The sequence below is a fragment of the Prunus mume genome, linkage group LG1 (assembly GCF_029339155.1).
Source record: "Prunus mume cultivar Tortuosa linkage group LG1, ASM2933915v1, whole genome shotgun sequence".
Taxonomy (NCBI): domain Eukaryota; kingdom Viridiplantae; phylum Streptophyta; class Magnoliopsida; order Rosales; family Rosaceae; genus Prunus; species Prunus mume.
This window is the reverse complement of record NC_142698.1, coordinates 2,106,524-2,128,842: the sequence shown is the minus strand read 5'-3', so window position 1 is coordinate 2,128,842 and position 22,319 is coordinate 2,106,524. Positions and strand designations below refer to the sequence as shown.

Here is a 22,319-nt window from a genome sequence, read left to right as displayed (position 1 = left end):
TAACATAGGTTATGTTGCAGATACTGGCTTTTGCATGCATCACCATATGGTGATAAGAGACCACATTTCGGGCATCAATGGAAGCATGAGATGGATTAGGCAAGGTAAAGGGCTACTAATTAGGGATGGAAAATGTAACAACAGACATATTAAAATTTCTTGCATAACTATAAAGATGACTTGGCTGGGAAGGCTATGAGACATGTTTTCTGGTGAGGCCAGATTGGATTTACGCTCAATTTGATCAAGAGATGGTGGAATGGGTGGGTCGTCTGTTGAAGGAGGGATGGAATTTGTGTGGGCATGACCATAATTAATTGGACTACGTGATGGAACATGACGGACATCAATAGTGGTGGGTGGGAATTGTGCATGGAAGAGATACTACTCTGAGGATGAAGATGCAACAATAAACGATTCAGATAGTGTCGTCGGCGATTCAGATAGTGTCATTGGTGTGGAGGTGGTGGTTAGGGGTGGCAACATACGCAGAGAGAAAGTGTTGGAGTTTGACAAATTCCCCTTCATCATCAGTGTATAAGGAAATAATTTTCAACGAGAGCTTTAAAGGTCATAAAGGTAGAAAATTTATATGATTTCCTTTTGAGAGGATAAAGTCATATGTATTTGGTAAAGTGATCAACAAAAATAACATAATAAGAAAAACCATCAATATAGGAATACGAAACGAGGCCCCAAACTTCACTCTAAAGAAATTCTAATGGACCCTTAGTCTAAAGAGAAGAAATGTGAAATGGGAGCTAATGACTCTTATTGCATTGACATGAATGACAAATAGACTTAGACAGGTTGGAATATACATGAATAGAAGAGGAATAAAAGACTTGTTGAAGAGTTTTATGATTGGGATGATCAAGATGACGATGCAACAGGTTTGGAGAGACCACCACACCCACCATAGCCTGAGGTTGATGGAGGGATTGGGAAGACCACTCATACACATCGTCCTTCCTCAGGCCTCAAAGAAGTATTTCACTTGTGTTCAAATCTTTAACATGAAAAGAATCATGAAAAAGTTCAATAGATGTATTGCTTATTAAATTTTGAGATAGAAATAATATATTTGGTCATGGATGGAGTAGACATAACATTAGATAAGTGAAAGGATTCGGAGGATGGGGAAGGAAGAAAAAATGAACGAACATGAGTAATACTCAAACCGGAACCATTATCAACAAGCCCATCATAATGAGAGACACCAGAGAGATTTGCAACATCAGAGGTAACATGATAGGATGCACCAGAATCAAGTAACCAAGTTGGGGAAAAGGATGAGTGGCCATGGGTAGTGGGATTTATCACCGGTTGATTTCGAGAGGCAAATTGAACGTGAAGGAAACGTTTGGCATTATGACCTTGCGTACCACACCATTGACAGTAGCCATGGTATCCTGTCCTGGAGGTGTTGTTAGATCGGCGATCGTTATCATTTGGGAGAAGATGAAAAATAGCAGGAGGAACAATTGGAGGTGTATTGCCGAGAGCTGTGAGTGACATTGGTAGTGATTACATGGGCTGCAAAAGCAGTATTATCTCGTTTAAGACCAGCTTCATGTGCGGCAAATTTATCATGGAGATTTTCGTAAGAGAATAAGGTGTTACAGGAACGGATGTAAGCAACGAATTCCTTAAATTTAGGGCCAATACCATTGAGAATATAAAGAAATAGATCATCATCGGAAAGACGAACATTGATGATGGCAAGCTCGTTGGCAATCACTTTCATTTTGAGATGTAACGAAGTCTTTTGTGCCACCCATTATATGTTTCAATTTTGTTTTGAAGTTGCTGGTGCTTGCAATGCTCATAACATGGTCAAATTCTTTGATATTGAATTGAAACATACCATTAACAAGAGTTCCACTACCAACTGAAATTGTATTCGTTAAATTAGAAAATCCAATATCATTGACCACCTCAAACTTTGCTTTAACAAGCCTAGATATTGATACTAGATTCCCTCTCAACTATGTCTGCAAACTTGTATCACTACATGTTAGCCCTTGGCTTCACCTCCTCCACTGTTGATTCATATCTTTTCATTTAAGTTGTTCCATATCATACCTTCCTATGTTGATGATATGCACATCACTAGTTCTGACAAAGCTCACTGTCACTCCTACATTCAATAATAGTCATAAATTTATTATCATAAATCTAGGCTCATTTCACTACTTTCTTGATATTCAAGCTCATTGCAATACAAACGGCTTGTTCATATGTCAAACCAAGTATATTCAAGACATTCTCACTAAAGAAACTATGATCGATGCAAAACATTGCTCATCTCCCACTTCCACAACCAAATTGGACATCACTTCTGGTGATGTGTTAGACAACCCTACTCATTATTGATCACTAGTTGGTGCCCTTCACTACCTTACTTGGACTCGACTAGATATCTTTTCCTCTATCAATCAAGTTAGCCAACATACACAAACTCCACAAACATTTCACCTCACTGATGTCAAAAGGATCCTTCGATATCTCAAAGGAACAGTTGATCATGGTGTCCCAAAGGCTCTACATCTCTCACAGCTTTCTTCGATGTTGATTAGGTCAGTTGCCCCATTGATAGAAAATCCACCCTTAGCTTTTGTTTCTTTTTTTGGTCAACAATATCATAACATGGAACTAGACCTTTATGGCCAAATCCCCTAGAGAAAATGAATATTGAGCCCTTGGTCATACTACCACTAAACTCACTTAGATATCCTCTTTATTAAAGGACCTTCACTTTTTCCTCTCGATAAAAGCTCTTCTTCTTATGACAACCTCAATGCCCTAGCACTTTCAGCAAACCCATTAACCAAGCATATTGAGGTCGACTATCATTATATATGTGAATTGGTCGCCATATCTCACATATCTTCTCACAACCAACTTGTTGATATCTTCATCAAACGTCTTCCCAAGCCACGTTTCAAAGAACTTAGTTCCGAGCTAATTATGGCCACTCTATGGATTTGGTATTTGGTCAAGCGTACATATTGATCATGATAGAATAATCTTGTTGCAATTGCAATTGGGAAGGCCATATTTCTCATGTTTAGTTACCTCCACTTGAATAGTATTTGTCATATGTACTGTTTAGGCTGTTAGGCAACCTCCACTTGAATTTGGTATATGAGATAGATAGATGGTCTTTAATTTTGAGTGGATTAAGAATAATAGATTGCTCAGTAAATTGGGATTAATTTACTGATTGCTCAGTTATGTTATTTAATGGATTTACTAGTGTATTATTTATTTATTTTTATGGGTGATGTTTTAGCAAGAAAAAGTTGATTTGCAGAGAGGAAATGGTCAACTACTAACACTCGCTGCTGCTTAGTATCTTTTGCTTTCTATGTAGATGAAGTTGGTTAGGTGTGGAGATTTGAAAGTTAGCACATCTATTGAAATTGCTTGGTCTTTTTGTATTGCTTTATTGACATTAGGCACATCATATCATCAATCAAATGTTATTTTTTTGAATTTGAAATTTCTATTGATTAATCCAAGCACACGGAGTTGAATCCCTTCATTAATCTCATTCTTGTTCGCTATCTGTTTTTCAATACTGGGTTAGATGACATTAGTTACGTAAATTTTGAGTTTTAGCAGGTAACACGTATTGAATGAATGATAAAATCAACATGAGATTTATTATTACAAAAACAAAACAAAAATAATACCAATCACGTCGTGCAGAATAAACCGTAATTGTTAATTGATAGTCTTCAATTACGACGACTAGTGCATGTCGTAATTGCTTGTATTGAATTACAGCTCACTATGCAAGTCGTTTAAAGTAATTATAACGACATTACATGCACGCTGTAGTAAAGTTTATAGCGTGCTTTTTGTGGGATTATTTGCGACTAGAAAAACATGTCGTTATTGAGGAACATTATTTACTACACGGGCTTTTACTGCTTGTAGCCTTACGTCGTGAATGATACTTTACGACGTATTTTGTGCGTCGCAAATGATGTGTTCTGGTGTAGTGTTTCCTGTTTAGCTAAAACCTTAACACTAGTTAGTATTTCAAGTAACTATGAATGTGAGGTTTCATTTCGTTTTTTTTTTCTTGATACAAGCGATATGAGGGGAGAGGGGTTTTCTACAACTACCAAGGTGTCATAGGGGGTTAAACTTAAGACCTCTGGTCCAGTGACAGAGCCACAGTGGGATCGCACTACCTCTTGGAAACCATGGAAATAGGCTTAGGGGTCCCTTGGAGTTGGGGGAGAGACCCTTTGTAGTTGCACACCAAGTGCTCGACGTTTTTCCTGAGGAAGAAAGGAGCTACGCGAGGAAGAAGAAGTTCTGCTGGTTTTTTTATTTTAACATCCTGGGCAAAACGACGTCGTTTTGTCCCAGGAATTTTCTTTAAAATGGTCTGGCCCAGCAACTCCCCCCAAAGTTCAAACACACCAATTACCTCCATCCCATTGCTTTCAATCTTACAGTTTTACCAAATCTGGAAAATATTGGCCAACATTTAATATACACCTTTGCTTAACAACCCGTCATATTTCCCATTTCATTGGGTCGTCTTGTCCACTATTTGGAGTGGAGAGTGGGCTTTCATGAGACAAAGATTTATGAAAAACATAAAAATACTTAAATAAATGTAATAAAATACCATGTCTCTACTCCATTCAACTCAAACACTCAAATGGACTTCTAAAATCCCCAAATTCTATTATTCTCTACCCTAAGTTCCCAACTAAATCCCCCCCCCCTCCCCAAAAAAAAAACCCTCAACATGGCTTAAAATTTTATTCTCTTCCCTCTCCATCTCTGATTTTATAAATTTATTGTTCTTGGTATACTTAAACCTCTGTGTTACATTCTTTTGTTTGATGATAATGCCTAATATTTTTATTGGATAATGATTTATTGATAATGCCTAATATTATTTGATTTGTTGGAATTTAGGGTTTATGATTAATTTTGTGATGGACTTCTTGTCCTCTCTTTGTTTGTTCATTTGTCTTAATAAAATTTGTTTCTTTAAAAAATGGTTGACTGTTTGGTTTGATTAATTCATGTGTAGAATTATGGAATGATAAGAGGAAAGTAATAGAAAATTATTTTTTAGTGTTATTTTCATCTTTAAAAAAATATCGAAACTCTTACACTAAAACCTCTTGGGCTAACAATCTTGGATTCGTCACTGCTCTGATCTACAAATCAAGATCCTTTTTCACTGGGCTAGACTCTTTTAGCGAGGTTCTATTTCTTAAGTGAAAGTTGTTTGGGATGAGAACTATAAAATTTTTTACTTAAATTGTTTTTATAAGTAATTTCATATTTTGGATAGATTGTATCTAGTTTATTTTACTTAAAGAATGAGTGAAGAATTAGCTTTTTCTTTGTATCTTAGAAGAAGTAGGTTTAGATAAGATATATAGAATTATAGAGCCACTCTTAAGCAATAAAATATTTTGTTTTCTTTATAAGAAACAATTTGATTAGGTTCCTTATGGGTAAATCAACCAAAATAAAATCTATGAAAGCTTCATTGTCAACCATAAAGCCTAGTTATACGTGAACGTCTTATCAATTCAGTTCCTTATGGACAAATCAACCAAAATAAAACAAAGTAATATACAAATATTGAACATGCATGGAGATTAGAAAGGAATAAAAAAAAGGAAAATTTGAAAACAAGAATCCCAATAAGGACAAATGAGGAATTATGAGTAATGAGCAAAAGCATCCTAATTCATTGACTGCAGCTTGGACACTTGACAGACATACAATACAATTGCATGACAGAAATTCTAAGCATGTCTCTCATCCCAATAATAATAATAATAGCTTTTTATTTTTATTTTTACTTTCTTTGTTGGTTTATTATTTTCTCTCTCTTCTCTAAACATTCCCAAGCATAAATATCTCAATCGCGCCCCCCTCGTCCGCTACAGAAAGCCAAGAGGGTTAAGAGAGATGGGTCACTCCGACCCACTCATTCTCTCAATCATAACACACCCAACCCCACCACCTCTCTCTCTCTCTCTCTCTCGCTCTCTCGCTCTCTAAATCCACAAACAACCTTTCCCATAAAACCACCTTTTATATGTTCATATTACAAAAACCACTACTTAAGTTACATTTTACATCTCTTCCCACTTCACTCTCCGACCAGTCTAGTCCCATCTCTCTCTCTCTCTCTCTCTCTCTCTCTCTCTCTCTCTCTCTCTCTCTCTCTCTCTCTCTCTCTCTCTCTCACAAAAAGCTTTTTCTATCTTCTTTTGTCTTCGTGTTCATTTCTTTGTATAATTTGTTTCTTGTTATTATCAGAATTAATTATATCTCCTTTTTTTTATTCACGCTTAGCCTTTTCCTCAAGGAATACTTCCTGATCCGGCTATATATTACAATTTAAGCTTTGAAATATTATGTCAATGGATTTGATGGCATCCGAACGTGTTTGTTATGTTCACTGCAACTTCTGCAACACCATTTTAGCGGTACCTCTCTCTCTCTCTCTCTCTCTCTCTCTCTAAATGTCATTATAAGGTTTCTTTGTGATGTCTTTCAAGTTTCCACAGCTGAATTGACCAACATCCGGGCTTTCATAAATTTAGATGAATGAATTTTATGCATCATGACCCTTCATGGATCCAAAAATAACTTACTTCCAAGTGTAGAAGAAAAAGAATTAATTGGGTTTTGCGAATATATAGCTAGAATTGTGACCCTTAAATCAATACATAAAATGCCCCCTTGTTTTCTGCTTAAAGTACTTGAATTGACGCCATGAACTGCAACTTATTCTGATTTCACATGGAATTGACCCAACAATCTGTCTTGTACCCTATATTTTATGAGGAATTGTATCTGGGTTTTGGCCTGCAAGCCTCCAAGTACATGAAAATAATAAGAAATTCAATTTTATGTACGTCAAGAATAGTAGAATTCCAATCGATCCCATGAATGACTTATTTTATCTCAAAAGCGACGGATGATTGCTTCCTTCTAGCTAAAGATAGCAAGCAAATCTCCTAAAAGGTTTCCTACTGCAGATTATTTCATTGCCATGAAAACTACTAGGGCAACAGCTAGGGTTATATTTCCAATTAATTCCAGGCAGGCACAGGTTGAGACAGTTTTTCTGATCCCAAGCTCCGCACAACTTTATGCTGATTCCTATATATATACAAAAATTAAATGGCAGGGATATTATTAATTTATTTCTAAAGCCAAGCCATGGCAGTACTGATTCATTTTCTTTTATCGTTCGATCTTGTCATGCCTTCATTGCTCTCTCTCTCTCTCTCTCTCTCTCTCTCTCTCCCCTCTCCCTCCCTCCCTCCCTCTGTGGATAAATAAATATGATCGATCCAGTCGTTACATATTTCATGTTTTGAATATCAATCTAGTACAAAAGGTGCCTTTTCTTTTTCCCTTTACTTGAACTTGTGAATATATATATATATATACAGAGGGAGAGAGATCTGCTGCCAATGAAAATCTTGGAGCCATAGCAGCAAATTTTTCTTTTCTTTTCTTTCTTCTTTCTACTATCTTTCATCATAAGATGCCTCTGATAAACAACCCCTTTTGAATGCTTTCTTTTGTTTTTTCCCTTTTTTCTTTATTTGTTCGCTGTTGATATATAGAAAATGATGTTAAACACTGCACAGTGCAGAGTGAACAGTAATTAAATTAGTGTATATGATGATGGCGATTCAGATACCAGCAAGCTTTGTCTCTTTATTCATGGGCTATCTTTGCGATGTTTGAAAGTGATGAGTGGTTAATGCTTGTCATGGACTTTAATGGTTTCCGTTCCTGTCATGTCACTTTCGTCCTCTCTCTCTCTCTCTCTCTCTCTCTCTCTCTGGTTGATTGAAGCTACATGTATGTATATATGTATTTATACCTATATATATACTTTTCTTTCTATCTTTTATCATCTTCCTTGGGGATGTGTCAGGCAGAAAAGCCAGGAGGGGCACCGAAAGGGAAAAAATAAATAGTGCCTTAATTGACTCTTGTGTGCGTGTGTTTCTTTGTTTCCAGTGTGTGTGTGATTGAGAGAGAGAGAGAGAGAGAGAGAGAGATGATAGCCTTTAATTTATTAAATGAAGGCTAGTCCTTATAGTTATTACCCATGTGAGGCCTAAGAGTTTTGAGAGAGGGTCTCTGTTAAGCTGCGATTACGATCTCTCTCTTTCTCTCTCTCTCTCTCTCTCTCTCTCTACATTGATCATAACCGCATTTTTGTTGTAAATAACATATATATAATCTTTCTAGCTACTTCTTTGGATACATTTAGGAATTTCATCCTTCTACTTGTTGTTCTTCTTGATCTTCTTCTTCTTCTTCTTCTTGATCACTGCATTATAGAAAGAGTCCTGGATGAGATGTCATATATCTAGTTTGTTTTGCGGATGAGGAAGATAGCTATCTCATACAAGATATTTTTATGTTTATGAGTATAGGGTTTGATTATTATTTGATGCTTAAATTAAACACCTTGACAACGGCATATTTGTGAGCAAGAATTTGTGATTAAGGTACTAACCAAATTAAACTTTAATAAATCCTTCATTCTCTGAGGATAATTGACATTGTTTATGTGTGTTTCTATTAATTAAGAAGAACATAGGACACAGAAATTGTATAATTAAGTGTTAATTACTTAGTTTATCTTTTAATTTATGTAATTGGGTGCACCTGCAGGTGAGTGTTCCATGCAACAGCTTACAGAACGTGGTGACGGTGAGATGTGGGCATTGTGCCAATCTGCTGTCAGTTAATATGGGAGCTTCCCTTCAGTCGAATGCTCTTGCTCCTCAAGATCCCCAGGTAATTAATTAATCATTTTAGATTATAATTTATTTAAGCCGGCCCTTACCAAGGGAAAACATAACAAAAATAGAAAACAAAGCACAATTCATCATATTCATTCCACAAGGAATTTGATGGGGTGTGTGAAAATTGTCTGTTAAGTTCATTTATAAAGATGGTTTTAATTTGATGGGATAATTAGTTGTTTTGGTGAAATTAAAGCTACAGAAGATGCACCTGAGCTCTGAGGATTCAAATAAGAGCTGCGGATCTTCATCATCTTCCAAATGCAGCAAGTTTGGTCATCCCTTTGAGTCTGTAGAGCTTCATGACCAACCTAGAATCTCTCCCATCCGCCGTGAGTCTCTCTCTCTCTCCAACTACACGTTCACCCCCAAAAAACTTAATGTCTCTCATACCAAATGCTAAATGCAAAACCAACTACCTGGTTTGATTGATTTAATATCCAAATGTAGCTTTAAGAAAAGTGTTTCTACACATTTGGAAAACCACCTAATCTTCTGATGCTAATAAGACTCATGCATGCAAATAGAGATTTGTCCTCAGTGCCTCATGGGCCAAATAGGATGATGGTGACCTTTCATAACAGATTTCAGAACCCATCAATTAATTGATACCAATGTCCATTAATACTTTCACAATTTAATCCCCAATCATTTATAATAATAATAATATTTAAAAAAAACCAATTATATAGGCTGCATTTTGTATGTGAGGAATCTATAGTCTGCCTCTAAATGAACCCTCTGTGCTTTCAATCCCAATAGTACACCATTGGAATGTGGTCAATTTTTTAGCTGTATATATCTGGATGATTTAATTTCTTGGACTTTGTATTGGAGTTTCATTGGAATTGGAAGCCGACATTTCATTTCATGCAGAATTATCTAAACCATTTTATATTTGTTCATATTTATATATAAATGTCTCAGCACCCGAGAAGAGACAACGGGTTCCTTCAGCATATAACAGGTTTATCAAGTAAGTTTAATACAATACTTTTATCACAAATTCTGTTGCTAAGATGGACATATTATCTCATTTTTAATGGCTCTCTCTCTCTCTCTCTCTCTCTCTCCAGGGAAGAAATTCAAAGGATTAAAGCTAGTAATCCTGACATTAGCCATAGGGAAGCTTTTAGCACTGCAGCTAAAAATGTAAGTCATGGATTGATAACAAAGAAAAGAAGGCATCATGTCTCTCAACTTTTTCATATCTGGGAGGTCCTGTAGTTATTAAAGTAGTATCAAGCTTCTTTTGGTACATAGAACCATCAAGTTGATCGATGCTGCTCCTTACATTATTAGTAAGTAATGACTCTTGTTAATCAAGTCAGAAAAGTGTCAGAAGATGAAACATTATTAGTAATCATTTCGTTTTTCGTTTTTATTTTGTAGTTTTTATTTGTTTACTTAGAGATAAAGAGAAAATATATAGAAGAAAACGATCGAGAAAGAATTACAGGAGGGAGGAAATCATAATGATGGAGAAACTAAGGCAAATGCATGAAACAAAACATGAGAAAAACAAAAACTACTTAAAATTTTCTTTTAGCTTTTCATCTTATGTAACATTCCATTACATTTCTCTGTCCTGTCCACCATCCCTCCTTCCCCACTTCTCCATCTGTTCTCTCTCCTTTCTCTAGCTATCATTTCTCCCATTTACTTTTCCATATAATCTTTAACTAAAACAACAAAAACAAAAACATATAATCTTTAACTAAAACAACAAAAACAAAAACAAAAACAAAACCGAAACGATTTCCATTTGGATGGCTAAATGCATGGCGTGGAAATAAGGAATGATTTTTTTAAGTGCTTGTATCATGCTTTTGTGCAAAATAAGGTTTCACAAAGTGAAAGAGTTGGTGGCATTCGATCCGACAAGGAGTTCTCTGAAGCTCTTCCATTTAATCATTCTCATTTTAGGAAACATGATAGCAATGTTTGGTAAAAAAAAAAGAGAGTAATATAACCATAAAAACGGAAATGGCCAAAAGAAGAATCAAGACTATAAAGGAAAATTAATTTATTCATGGTCTTTTGCCATTTGAAGTTTGTGAAATATCTTGTTTGTCATGGCAAAATGTATAGTTTCATTCTTAGATTTCTATATTTTCTTTCTGCAAGACTGAGGGCATACATCGAGATATGGATATAAAGGGGAAAAAGAATATAAAAAACACAAAATCAGATTGTATTTTCTGTGTTGCTTGTCACTAAAGAATGCAGATTAACTTGTTGGGTTGAGGGGTATGGAACAACAAGTGTGGTTAATCGTTCTTTTGATTATAGTTGATGTGATATTTATATGGACGAAATTTATTAGCACATCTAAAACACAAAAAGGACTGAAAAAAGCTCATTGTCTGACATTTTTGGAAGTGAAATACTCATTACTCTGAAAATAGGAACTTCTACTTTCCTGTTAATCATAGTTTGGCATACGTGCATAAATTTTTGTGTTTTTGATGAATTGGTTTTGCATATGTGTCAAACTGTAATTTTCAGGAAGAGGGTAATGTCTCCTTCCAGAAAGGAGGCGGACAGTGTCCAATTACTTAAGCATGCTCTACTGTCTGATTTGCTATATCAGTTTCGAAACTAGGGAGATTTATAGTTCTAACAAGCTTAAGCATTTCAGACATAAGGCTCCATACCACATTGTATATAATTTTTCTCCCTTTAACATGAGCATCCTGGATAGGGATTGGTCTTTTACAATGTTGTTTATTACATGTGTTGCTGTCAAGGTTGTTATAATGTTGCATATGCCAATGCAGTTCTCTTTATCAGCCTTAAACATTTGTCACAATATTGGAGAAATAATAATGATGAAAGTTAAAATGGAAACTATCAACTGAGAAAAGGTTTTGTGTTGCAGTGGGCACATTTTCCTCACATTCACTTTGGTTTAAAGCTGGATGGCAGCAAGCAACCGAAGCCGGATCAGACTTTTGCAGGAGCAGATCAGGGAACTCAAAAGTCTAGCGGATTCTACTAAAACAAACTGGTAAATATCCCCCGTGAGAAAGAAGCACCCTGGTTTTTCTATATATGTGTGTGTGTGATGCAAAGAAATATTGAGGTTGATGAAGTCTCCTAACCCTATAGCTAGGGAACCTCTTTAGAACCTCACCCTTTCAAATTGCTATATATATGTGTTCAATTGATTTCCCTAACTATCAAGAATTCTTGTCATTACATTCATGTTGGACTTTATTTAATCTTTTAAGTAAACAGATAAAGCAGATCAATCTCTCTCTCTCTCTCTCTCTCTCTCTCTCTCTCTCTCTCTCTCTCTCTCTCTGTGGGAGGACCACATAATTAACCACTGTGATATTGCATGCATCTGGGAATTCACCCCAGAGGACCATAGGTTAAAGTTTTTGGCTGCATATATTATATATATGTGTGTATATATATTTACACAACCAGCTTATGAGTGTATATCGAGCTGTCATGACTGATGCAACACGAGAGAGAGAGAGAGAGAGAGAGAGAGAGAGAGAGAGATGCCATTTGTGTATATTCACAAGATTGATGATGCAGACGTTCTTGCATGCTTCACCTGTCTCTTACTGGGGGCTCAGATGATCATAATAGCATTTTTTAAAGTTTTCTATCCATGATTATATAGATTTGTTATAAATAGTTTTGAAAGTTTTCTTAGTTTTTTTCTTTTTCTGTTTAAAGGTTTTAATTTTTTTAGTATTATTTTTTCATTGAATTTATGGGTTCGACATGCATGCCATGGTAGCAAACAGTGACAAAGCCACTCCTAGCCTAGAGTGGCCCTGACCCCCTTAGATTTTGATCTCTCCTGTATTATATTATATATAACATATAAAACTTGTAATAAACAACTTACAATATAAGTTAAAATTTCCTTTAAAATAAATAAGACATAACTAAATTAGAAATATTTAGCTCTAAACATGTAAACATTGAATACATAGATATTTTATATACTCGTATTTTTTACTTCGGTTCCCTCAACTTTACAATTCTAGCTCTGCCCCTAGCAACAAACTAACAAACTTTTTGATGGAATCCAACTACATGAACAAATTGATGTAACGATGACTCACAAAAAACAAAAAGTATAAAAAGGACTATAGCTAATAGTTTGATGAACCTCATAGATGTTTGTGATAAGTCCCAAAAAAAAACAAATTATTGAGAGTATTGTGGAAATTATGAAGGGTTTTCTTTGAAACACCTAAAGTTTTAAATTTTCAGTGTGTGGAAGAGAAAAAGGTTTTGTTGATCAATTTTATAGGTGTAAAATAGGATTACCATATGATTATTAGGGTATATGATATTCGTATATACCTCAAGGTACTTTCGAGGAAATTATCAATCACTTTAGAATTAGGGTTGTTTTAGTCATTGTTGACATTGCTCTCTAGTTTTCTTTGCAATCTACATTGAAGTATTGCGAAATACAAACATTCACACTTTTAGTGAAAGTGTATAAGATCTATTATTTATTTTCCAGTTTCAAGCTTATAGTCATTGGAGGACTTATGAATTTTTCAGCGGATGTGCAATTTTTAAAGGGTAAAAGCTTGTAAAAATGGAGATGATTTTTCCACTCATCTTTTATCTACTTACACTCCCTTTTGCTAGAAATGTTATGTTCCCACTCATCTTTTATTCACTTACACTCCCCTTTTCGTTATAGTAAAAATTATTTAAAAACAAAAGGGAGTGTAAGTAGACAAAAGGGGAGTGGGAAAATCACCACCCTTAAAAAAAGGAGCATATTATAGTTTATATAGTATATCAATTAATATGAAAATCAATATCAATATCAATTAATTTAAGGAAAATCAATATTAAATTATGAATTACATACAAAAATAATAATTGATCATACCTCGAGTTGTGTATCGCACACCCTTTTTCTTACTGGGTTTGCTATAAGTTATAGTCCTTGAAATTTTGGAATAATTATTATTCAGTAAATAGAATTTCTAAAGAGTGGTGGAACGAAGAACATGCAAAGCCTCAGGCCGCTACCAACCAATAAGACTGAGTGGAATATGCTTGGAAAATTAATTCCTTTAAACCTGCTGGTGGTTTCAACTAATACGGAAATTTGCATATTTAAGTCTATAAATTATAATTTACTTGACTCAACTGAAGCCATTAATTACTTGTTATACCTGCTTTCTCTCAATTAAGCAACTCACCATAAGAATATTTGCTGTGGTCATGCTGACGTGGTTCGATAGCTATCCCTAGCTAGGTTTTGAGGGAATCACACGCCGGTGATGGGTGTGAAGATCACCCACGGTTGATCGGATCATTGATCTTGGTTCATGCTATGTTGATATCCAATTAAGCACAGTGTTGTGGACTGTAACGTCTGCAATATGCCCACTTATGCTGCTGTAGCATCAAGAATAGCACTGTAAAATGCCATTTTGGAATATTAATGCCCGGAGAGAGAAAGAGAGGAGAGAGAGAGAGAGAGAGAGAGAATAGGTTGCTTTGTCTCGTGGCATGGGGTTGAGAGTACAGAATCTGAAACGTCAAATCGTGTAGTTGTATTTTGGAATGATGCGTGTGTGCGAGGGTGGGTGTGAGTGGGTCTTGTCCAGAAGATAGAGGGGAGGGTGATTTTGCTTTACTTTAGTAGCTTTATGAAAACAATAAATGTCTGGATCACACTTGTCATGTCACTCGCGAGACTAATTAGGGAAGGAGTAAAAGAAGGGAGGGAAAACGCTGCCGTTGGAAATGGAAACACCACCTAGAGAGAGAAAAGGAAGGTGCGTCTGCCATACCCTTTTAATACAATTAAGTGTATCTCTCTCTATTTATGTAACTTTAACGTAACAAGAGAAATGATGTTCGGGGTCATTTTTAATATAAGTCATTTGATTTTAATTTCATCAATTTAAATTTTAATATTATGAAAATTGACCAATTTATACTCTTTGTCAAATTGACTGTCTGGTTAGATATTAAATGATGAACTGTTCATTGTCGGACACATCCCACAAACTGAATGACCAATCCCTTTATAAAAAATAAAAATGAATTATATAAAATGATAAATAACACAATATGAAAAGAAAAATCTACCCCCAGACCCCAGCCCCCTCCCCTACCTAGCAACCCAACCCACCCCGAATGTTCCCTCACCCCTCTCATGGACGCTCAGCTACACCAACCCTAGCCCCTCCATCTCTTTGCTCTCTCTCTCTCTCTCTCTCTCACCCGGCACCCCCACCCCTCTAGTTAAAATCCTCTCAAAATTGCTGCTTCTAAATAGCGAAAATAAGAATTTTCAGCTATGCTCACATCAACATTGAAACCCAAGATTAAGAATTTGATTTGTATCTCGGTAAGGGGTTAGGTTATGAGAGAGAGAGAGAGAGAGAGAGAGAGAGTCTTCTTCTTTAATAATTTAGATTATCGCTTATATTAAATATAAAAAATATTTTCATACCCACCTTATAAAATTGTTGCAATGTGATTCATGTTGTTGATCTAGTTGTTAAAAAAAAATCCATTTAGTGATAACATGGTGAAGCCTACTTTTCTTATCTTAAGTGGCATAAAATATTAATAAACAAACAAAAATGAATTAAATAATAAGAAAGTATATTAAAATATTAAAGTTAAAAAAAGTATGAAAGTGAAAAATAAAAACTGTCTTCCCCCACCCCCGACCATTGACCTCAAGCCCAACCCAACATCTACTAAGCCACAATACATCCACAAATTTATTTTATCTCGGCAATGCACGTTCCGACTGCCGCCACCAATACAACCACAAAGCCACTTATTCAGCCACAACCACCCATCTAAACCCACTGCCATCAATCTCCTATTTCCGACCCTAAAAATTGCAAAATCGCATTGTTTCCAAATTTAACCAAATTCTAAACTTTCAATGGAACTGTTTCTAGTCAGATGGAGACCATATATGGTCACGAGGTTGGAAATTAGGAAGGGTTGGGTAGATCAAAGTGTGGGGATGGGAGATTGTTGATGTAAACTATATATGGTCGTAGTCACTAGCGGACCCATAAATTTCTTAGCGAAGGTGCAATATTAACTAAGTATGAAAAATGATTTTTCGGAATAATCATTTTCTCAAGATAATTTTTAGCGGCTTTTATTCCTTAAACATTAAATAAGAAAACTTAATTTTATGGAATTTTAGTATGAAGTATATATTGACTTAATGAACCATCATTTTTAGCCTAAATCGTATTTTGCACTCAAATTGATTTTTCATATTTTGATTTGGTGGGAATTTGATTTTCTAGTATTTTTATTTGAATCTAAATTGGGGGGTACTTCCTTATTTACATTGTAAACTTAAGTAAATGGAGTAAGATAAAAATAAATAAAAATAAAAGGACAAAGACAACTTGCGCCTTAATAGGTCCGCTGCTGGTTGTAGTGGTGTGTGGACAGTGGTCGGGGTTAGCCTGAGGAGATCGGTAGTGGTTGGTGGCTTTGTATGTGTGGTCATGTGGTGGGGAAGAGAGAGAGAGAGAGAGGTGGTGCCTATGGCAGTGGTTGTTTTGGTAGGGCGATGTGAGGTAGGAAACTGTCTGTTGTGAGAGAAGAAGGGGGGGTAATTCTTGCTTTGATTTTAATATGATCTTATATTTCTTATGTTTAGGTTTTCTTTCAGAGATTTTTCTCAATTTAATATTTTATGCCACTTGAGAAAAACTGACGTCTCATTAGTGCCAAGCGATTACTTAATGGATTTTCTGACAATGAACCAAACAACATGACCCCATTGCAATTTGCAAGGTGTGGGGACAATAATGTTAGAATTGCAAACTTGGGTACTAGTTTGACATCCCACCTTACAAGACAAACAAAGTACTCCAAGATGGAATAAGGAAAGCTTGAAATTCGTCCATGAACAAATCCAATAATTATATGTAATCATCCAATGGAATGATAGTTAACTTTGCCGCACTACTCCACGAACCAAGGTGTAACTTTACACCATGAGCAACTCATTCAACTTGTTAGACACCATAGTTCACTACTTTGATCTTATTGTCGTCCTACGAAACCTTGAGTCCTAACCTGTTTGTTTCTCTAATTGACGTGAAGTTGTGGCTAGCACCCATATCAATTATCACATGAGATGTCTTGCCACACACCATCGCATCAATATACATTAGACTGTTAAACGAAACCCTTCCTTCTAACGAGCTGAGAAGGTGGAGAGCTCAAGTTCTTCTTCCTAATCCTTCTCCTTAGAGTCTAGTCGAGCCACCGTCACACAATGAATGCTTTCTTCTTCAGACAATCACAAATAAACTGTAATCTGTCACATAGGCTGCACTTTCACTTCCATTACTTGTTCTTTTCCTTGCCTTATTGTCTCTCCTCCAAGGTTTATAATTGGATTTGTCCATGGGCTTCTCATCCTTGGACTTATCTCTCTACTTGTTGTCTCCCCACCATGGCCACCTTAGAGCATCAACAGTGGAGGGGTGTATTTTCGGAGGTGTAAAGCCACTTTTACATCTCATGTACACCTCCAGGGGGTGTAAATACGTTTTTTGCTTCAATGAGAAACGATATAAATCCAAAGATGCATATTTGATTTGTTAGTGATAATTATTTTTTGTGTGTTTTAACTTTTTAAAATCAATTTTGTGCGTATTAGATTTATTTTATTTTTCCAAATAAATGGACCTAAAAAAATTTAAATTTGGAGAACATATGATTTTACCTACAAACTAACATAAAAATATCTATGTAGAAATCTGGGCCATTGGAAGTGCAATGCAAATTGCATGAAATCTAGACCTTCCATTTTGAATTCCAATCCTTCTCTTTCCCTTTTTCTCTTGTGGATCCCGCTTGCAAAGGATGTGAAAAAAGATGCAAATGTGCATCTAATTTTACATCTCTATGGTGGGAGTGTATTTTTACAACCATTTACATCTTCCCATTGGAGATGATTCTGGCTATAAAGGGTTTATATTTAACATATACCCCCTTATACACCCTCCCATTGTGGATGCTCTTATGCTAGTTGGATTTGGACTAGCCTTTCTTGATTGCAAAATGGACTCCGCATCGATAATGACTATTGATAAAGCTTGGACACGTCTGCATTGCAATTCTAGCTTAGCTAAATGTTGGACTCCATCCATGAAGTAGATAAGCTTGTCTTCATGTCAATTTATCAACTTCAAAGGGCACATCGGTGCCAATCACATGATTTCTCAATCGCCTACTCCCTTCATGTCCTTCAACCACATGTTTTATCTACTATTTTGAACTAAGGCATAGCGAGAATTATGCTACTATTTTGAACTAAGGCATAGCGAGAATTATGCTCAACTTCGCTCATACAAAGAGAAGTTGTTCAATAGCCTTAGTGTTGGTGACCATGCTTGGAGTATGGATGTGCTAGAGATTAGTGGAAGACGGGAAGGCGATGTGAATGATGGCCCTTTGTGGTACCTACTTTACTTTGCATGAATGTTTTTTTTTTTTTGGGGTGTTTGTGACTGACTGACTTATGTCTTCAGTCTTCTACTTACGGTTGATGAGATCACAAAAAGGTTTGATCTTTAGTCAAACATGGCTAAATTTAGCCAAGCCATGAACATCCCTTGAAGTTTTGTGAATGGAGATGGCTATTTAGTGAATATCGAGAGAAGGAAGGTGGCATGCCCTCAGCTAAAGATGTCGAATGGTGGAAGCAGTATAGTCATGACTCAAAAAGGAAGCATGTTCCCAAGGAATCCAAGTATGAAGCTATGACTTCCAGTGAAATGCGCCTCCCTTAAAGAAAAAACGAAGACTCCCTTCCGTCGTGTTTAATCTTTCTCCAAGTGAGACCTTGTCTGCTGAGAGAGATGTTGGTGAGAAGACCAAGCCAAAAGGAGTTGCTCTTTCTTCATCTACAAAGGTCGAGCATTTTCTTGATGTTGTGAGAGAGACATCCTGGATATCCTGCTCAAGTATTTTGCTGAAAAGCTTAAGACTCACAATCTTCCATGCAACTATGCCTGTGCAAAGCCTGGTTCATCTCCCTAGAAGTGAAGAGCCATCGACTCTCCTTGTTTATCGAGATATCTACATTGGTCGAATGATGAAGATCGAAGTAAGCAACCAATTTATTTACTTGGCAAATGTGTTATACCTACTGATGTGCTAGAGGCTAAGAGTAGAACTAGTCCGACGTGTTTGACTCCTCTCGACATGAGGAGGGTTGCACTCAGGAAGGCCAAAGGATGATCCTAAGTCTTTTGATCAGGCTATGAAGAGTGCTCAAGCTTTTTTATGGCACAATGCAATGTTGGAAGAGCTAAATTCAATGGCAAAAAATGGTGTCTGGACCTTGACAGATTCCACTTCTTCCAGAAAACCCATAGGATGCAAACCAAAAGGGACTCACAAGGAAGAGTAGAAAGGCTAAAGGCACGACTGGTTGTTAAAGGATTCACACAGAGAGAAGGTTTTGATTACACTGACACTTTTTCCCCAGTGTCCTCCTAGGATTCTCTACGTATCATTATAGCCTTGACAACCCATTTTGATCTTGAGTTGCATCAAATGGATGTCAAGACTGCTGTTTTAAATGGAGATCTTAAGGAGGATATTTTTATGCAGCAACCTCCAGGATTTGTTGAAAGGGGAAAGAGCATTGTGTGTGCAAGTTGAACAAATCCATTTATGGTCTTAAACATGCTTCAAGGTAGTGGTATCTCAAGTTTGATGAATTGGTAACATCTTTTGGTTTTATAGAGAATAGACTTGATGATTGTATCTACCTCAAAGTCGAAAAATCCAGGTTCATTTTTCTGGTTTTATATGTTGATGATATTTTGCTTGCAAGTTTTGATTTTCAATTACTACTTGAGACAAAGACTATGTTATCTAATAATTTTGATATGAAGGATTTAGGTGAGGCTTGTTTTGTGTGGGACATTGAAATTATGAAAAACAGATCAAGAAAGTTTTTGGGGTTGTCTCAACATAATTACATCAACAAAGTACTTAAAAGATTTAATATGGAGGCTTGTTCTCCTAGAGATCTTCCTATTGGCAAAGGTGATAGGCCTTCAAGGGACCAATGTCCTATGACTGAACAAGAGCAGGCAAACATGAAGAATAAACCATATGCATCTCTTGTGGGTAGCTTGATGTATGCCCAAGTTTGTACTAGGCCAGACTTGTCATTTGCACTCAGTGTATTAGGAAGGTTTCAAGCAAATCCTGGTGAACCACATTGTGTTTTAGCCAAGAAGGTGCTGAGATATCTAAAGAAGACTAAATCCCTTATGTTAATGTATGGTCATGTTGACAGTTTGGAGCTCACATGCTATTCATATTCAGATTTGGCTGGTTGTGTGGATGACAGAAAATCTACAAGTGGATATATTTTTCTTTTGGCTGGAGGTGCAGTTAGCAAAAAGCAAAATTCTATATTTACATCCACTATGGAAGCTGAATTTATTGGATGTTTTGAAGCAACTAGGCAAGGATTGTGGATCAAGAATTTTGTAATAGATATGAAACTAGTGGCAAATATTGACAAGCCTTTGAAGATCTACTGTGATAATAAAGCCGCCATATATTTTGCCAAGAACAACAAACGAACGTTTGCTTCAAGAATTATGGATGTGAAGTATCTGTCGCTTCAAGGTAAAGTCAAGGAAGGTATTATTGAAGTAAAGTACATAAACACTCACTCCATGTTAGCCGAAACTTTGACTAAAGCCTTGGTTGTGGGAGTTTTTCAAGATTTTGTAATGCATATGGGATTGCATGAATCTTTTGACTCGGTTTAAGTGTGGGAGCAAGGTTATTTCTATAACCTATGTTGATTATTTTTGAGCTGTTCTTTTCTCTTTGTTTTGTTAGATGATGAATAAGTTCTATTCTATTTAAGAATGGTTGGCAGTTTATTTTTGTTTAAGTTTCTTTTCAGTTTTGTTTTCCTTAAGCTTGGATTTCCATTAAGGAAATCATTTTGGGAGTCTCTTTTGAGCTCCATTACTTGGACCAGAAATGTGGGAATTATTTGGGTACCTAACTCTTCACTTATTATCATTATGTCTGCAGCAATGTGTTCTAGTGTATGTGTACGTGATTTTAGAGTGATGGCACAGCTGAATTTGTGTCAAGTTTCTAAGGTCCTACATATACCCTTCATAGTAAATTTAGGTTTTAGCCATAAAAAAAATTTCACTTTTGGAAAAAGCTAAAGCTTTTTTTTAAAAGGACAGAAAAACCTCTCAACTTTCAAATCAAAGACATGCAAGTGTAAATGATTTCTTAGGAAATTCAAAACTAAATAAGGGCAAATTTGTCCATTTTGGCTTCTTTTACAAAATTTCTCTCTCCTTTGGGTTTTTCCAAAGTCTCCCTACATTCATTCGACAGTTGTTTTGGAAGTTACACTGATGTTTGAATAAATCTAGTGATCATTATTGCCTTGTTTTGGTATGATATGATACAATGTAATTAGGCTGCACTCATGTGGATGAATGTAAGATGACTTATGTGAGTTAGCCTAATCACATGTTATGATTATCATATTAGAATGAGATAATGGGATTTATGTTTAATAGTTATTGTTAGACTTTTAGTCTTGATAGACTTTGGTTACTTATGTTTATATTGACTAGGACTCAATCACTTAAGTATATTGGTTTTGTTTCAACTCTTACTCTATCTATAATAGGAGAGATAGTGTTAAGGTTTCTTCAATATAAAAGAATTGGTCCCTCTCTCACAATACACGAGTTCTGTGGCGTGCTTGACCTATTGATAGCAAGAACATTCTGGTGTTGCAAAGGGAAGAAGATCATTACCATAGTTGTCATGTCTTCTTCTCAATCGATAAGTATGCTTTATTCATGTTGTAATTCATGTGTTTATTGTATTTAACTTCAATTTTACTTACATACATACCATCCACCATCTTTCTCCTTACCCAACCTAATACCAGCCAAGCTGCTATACCATTCACCATCTCTCTCTCTCTCTCTCCCTCTATTTCTATTTTCCTCGCATCTCCTCCTTCCCCCTCACCTTCCGTGAAGAAACCAACAGCCCCTTCCCCTTTACCTTTTGTGAAAAGGGAGTGGATTTTTCTTTATTTATTTTTTTGTTTAAACAATTAAATAATTGTCTAATGAAAAGTAAAATTAAACACTTATATTGTTAATGTGTCATGTCTTTAAACAGTTAGATTATTAGGATAGTCAAGATTTTGCGAAATGGTGGTAAATACACGAAATCTAAATGTAGAGGCTCAAAATCCATTTAACCACCATAAGAGAGAGAAATAGATAAAAATGGTAATTATATCAAGAGAATATATTTATGCAAATTTGATGGAACCAAGACATGTTTGATATAGATTTCATGTTACATATTAAAGTGTGTGTTTAGTATTGTTATAACGTTGATACTATGATGTGATTTATGTTTTCATGAAACGTTTATATTAACTTATATATGTGT

The 22,319-nt window shown here is 35.8% G+C and overlaps 1 protein-coding gene across 2 annotated transcripts; it reads left to right on the top strand.

Moving 5' to 3' along the window:
- Nucleotides 1-6,137: 6,137 nt before the first annotated feature.
- On the top strand, nucleotides 6,138-12,091 carry YAB2 (Plant-specific transcription factor YABBY family protein). 2 transcript variants are annotated; one of them, XM_008232295.3, is made up of 6 exons: nucleotides 6,138-6,485; nucleotides 8,704-8,829; nucleotides 9,034-9,169; nucleotides 9,765-9,813; nucleotides 9,914-9,989; nucleotides 11,719-12,091. In XM_008232295.3, the coding sequence occupies exons 1-6, from the start codon at nucleotides 6,414-6,416 to the stop codon at nucleotides 11,836-11,838; spliced, it is 579 nt and encodes a 192-aa protein (XP_008230517.2). In that variant the 5' UTR covers nucleotides 6,138-6,413; the 3' UTR covers nucleotides 11,839-12,091. The 2 variants fall into 2 exon arrangements, with proteins under 2 accessions (XP_008230517.2, XP_008230525.2); XM_008232303.3 differs by having other exon boundaries at nucleotides 6,150-6,485; nucleotides 9,040-9,169.
- The last annotated feature ends 10,228 nt before the right edge of the window (nucleotides 12,092-22,319 follow it).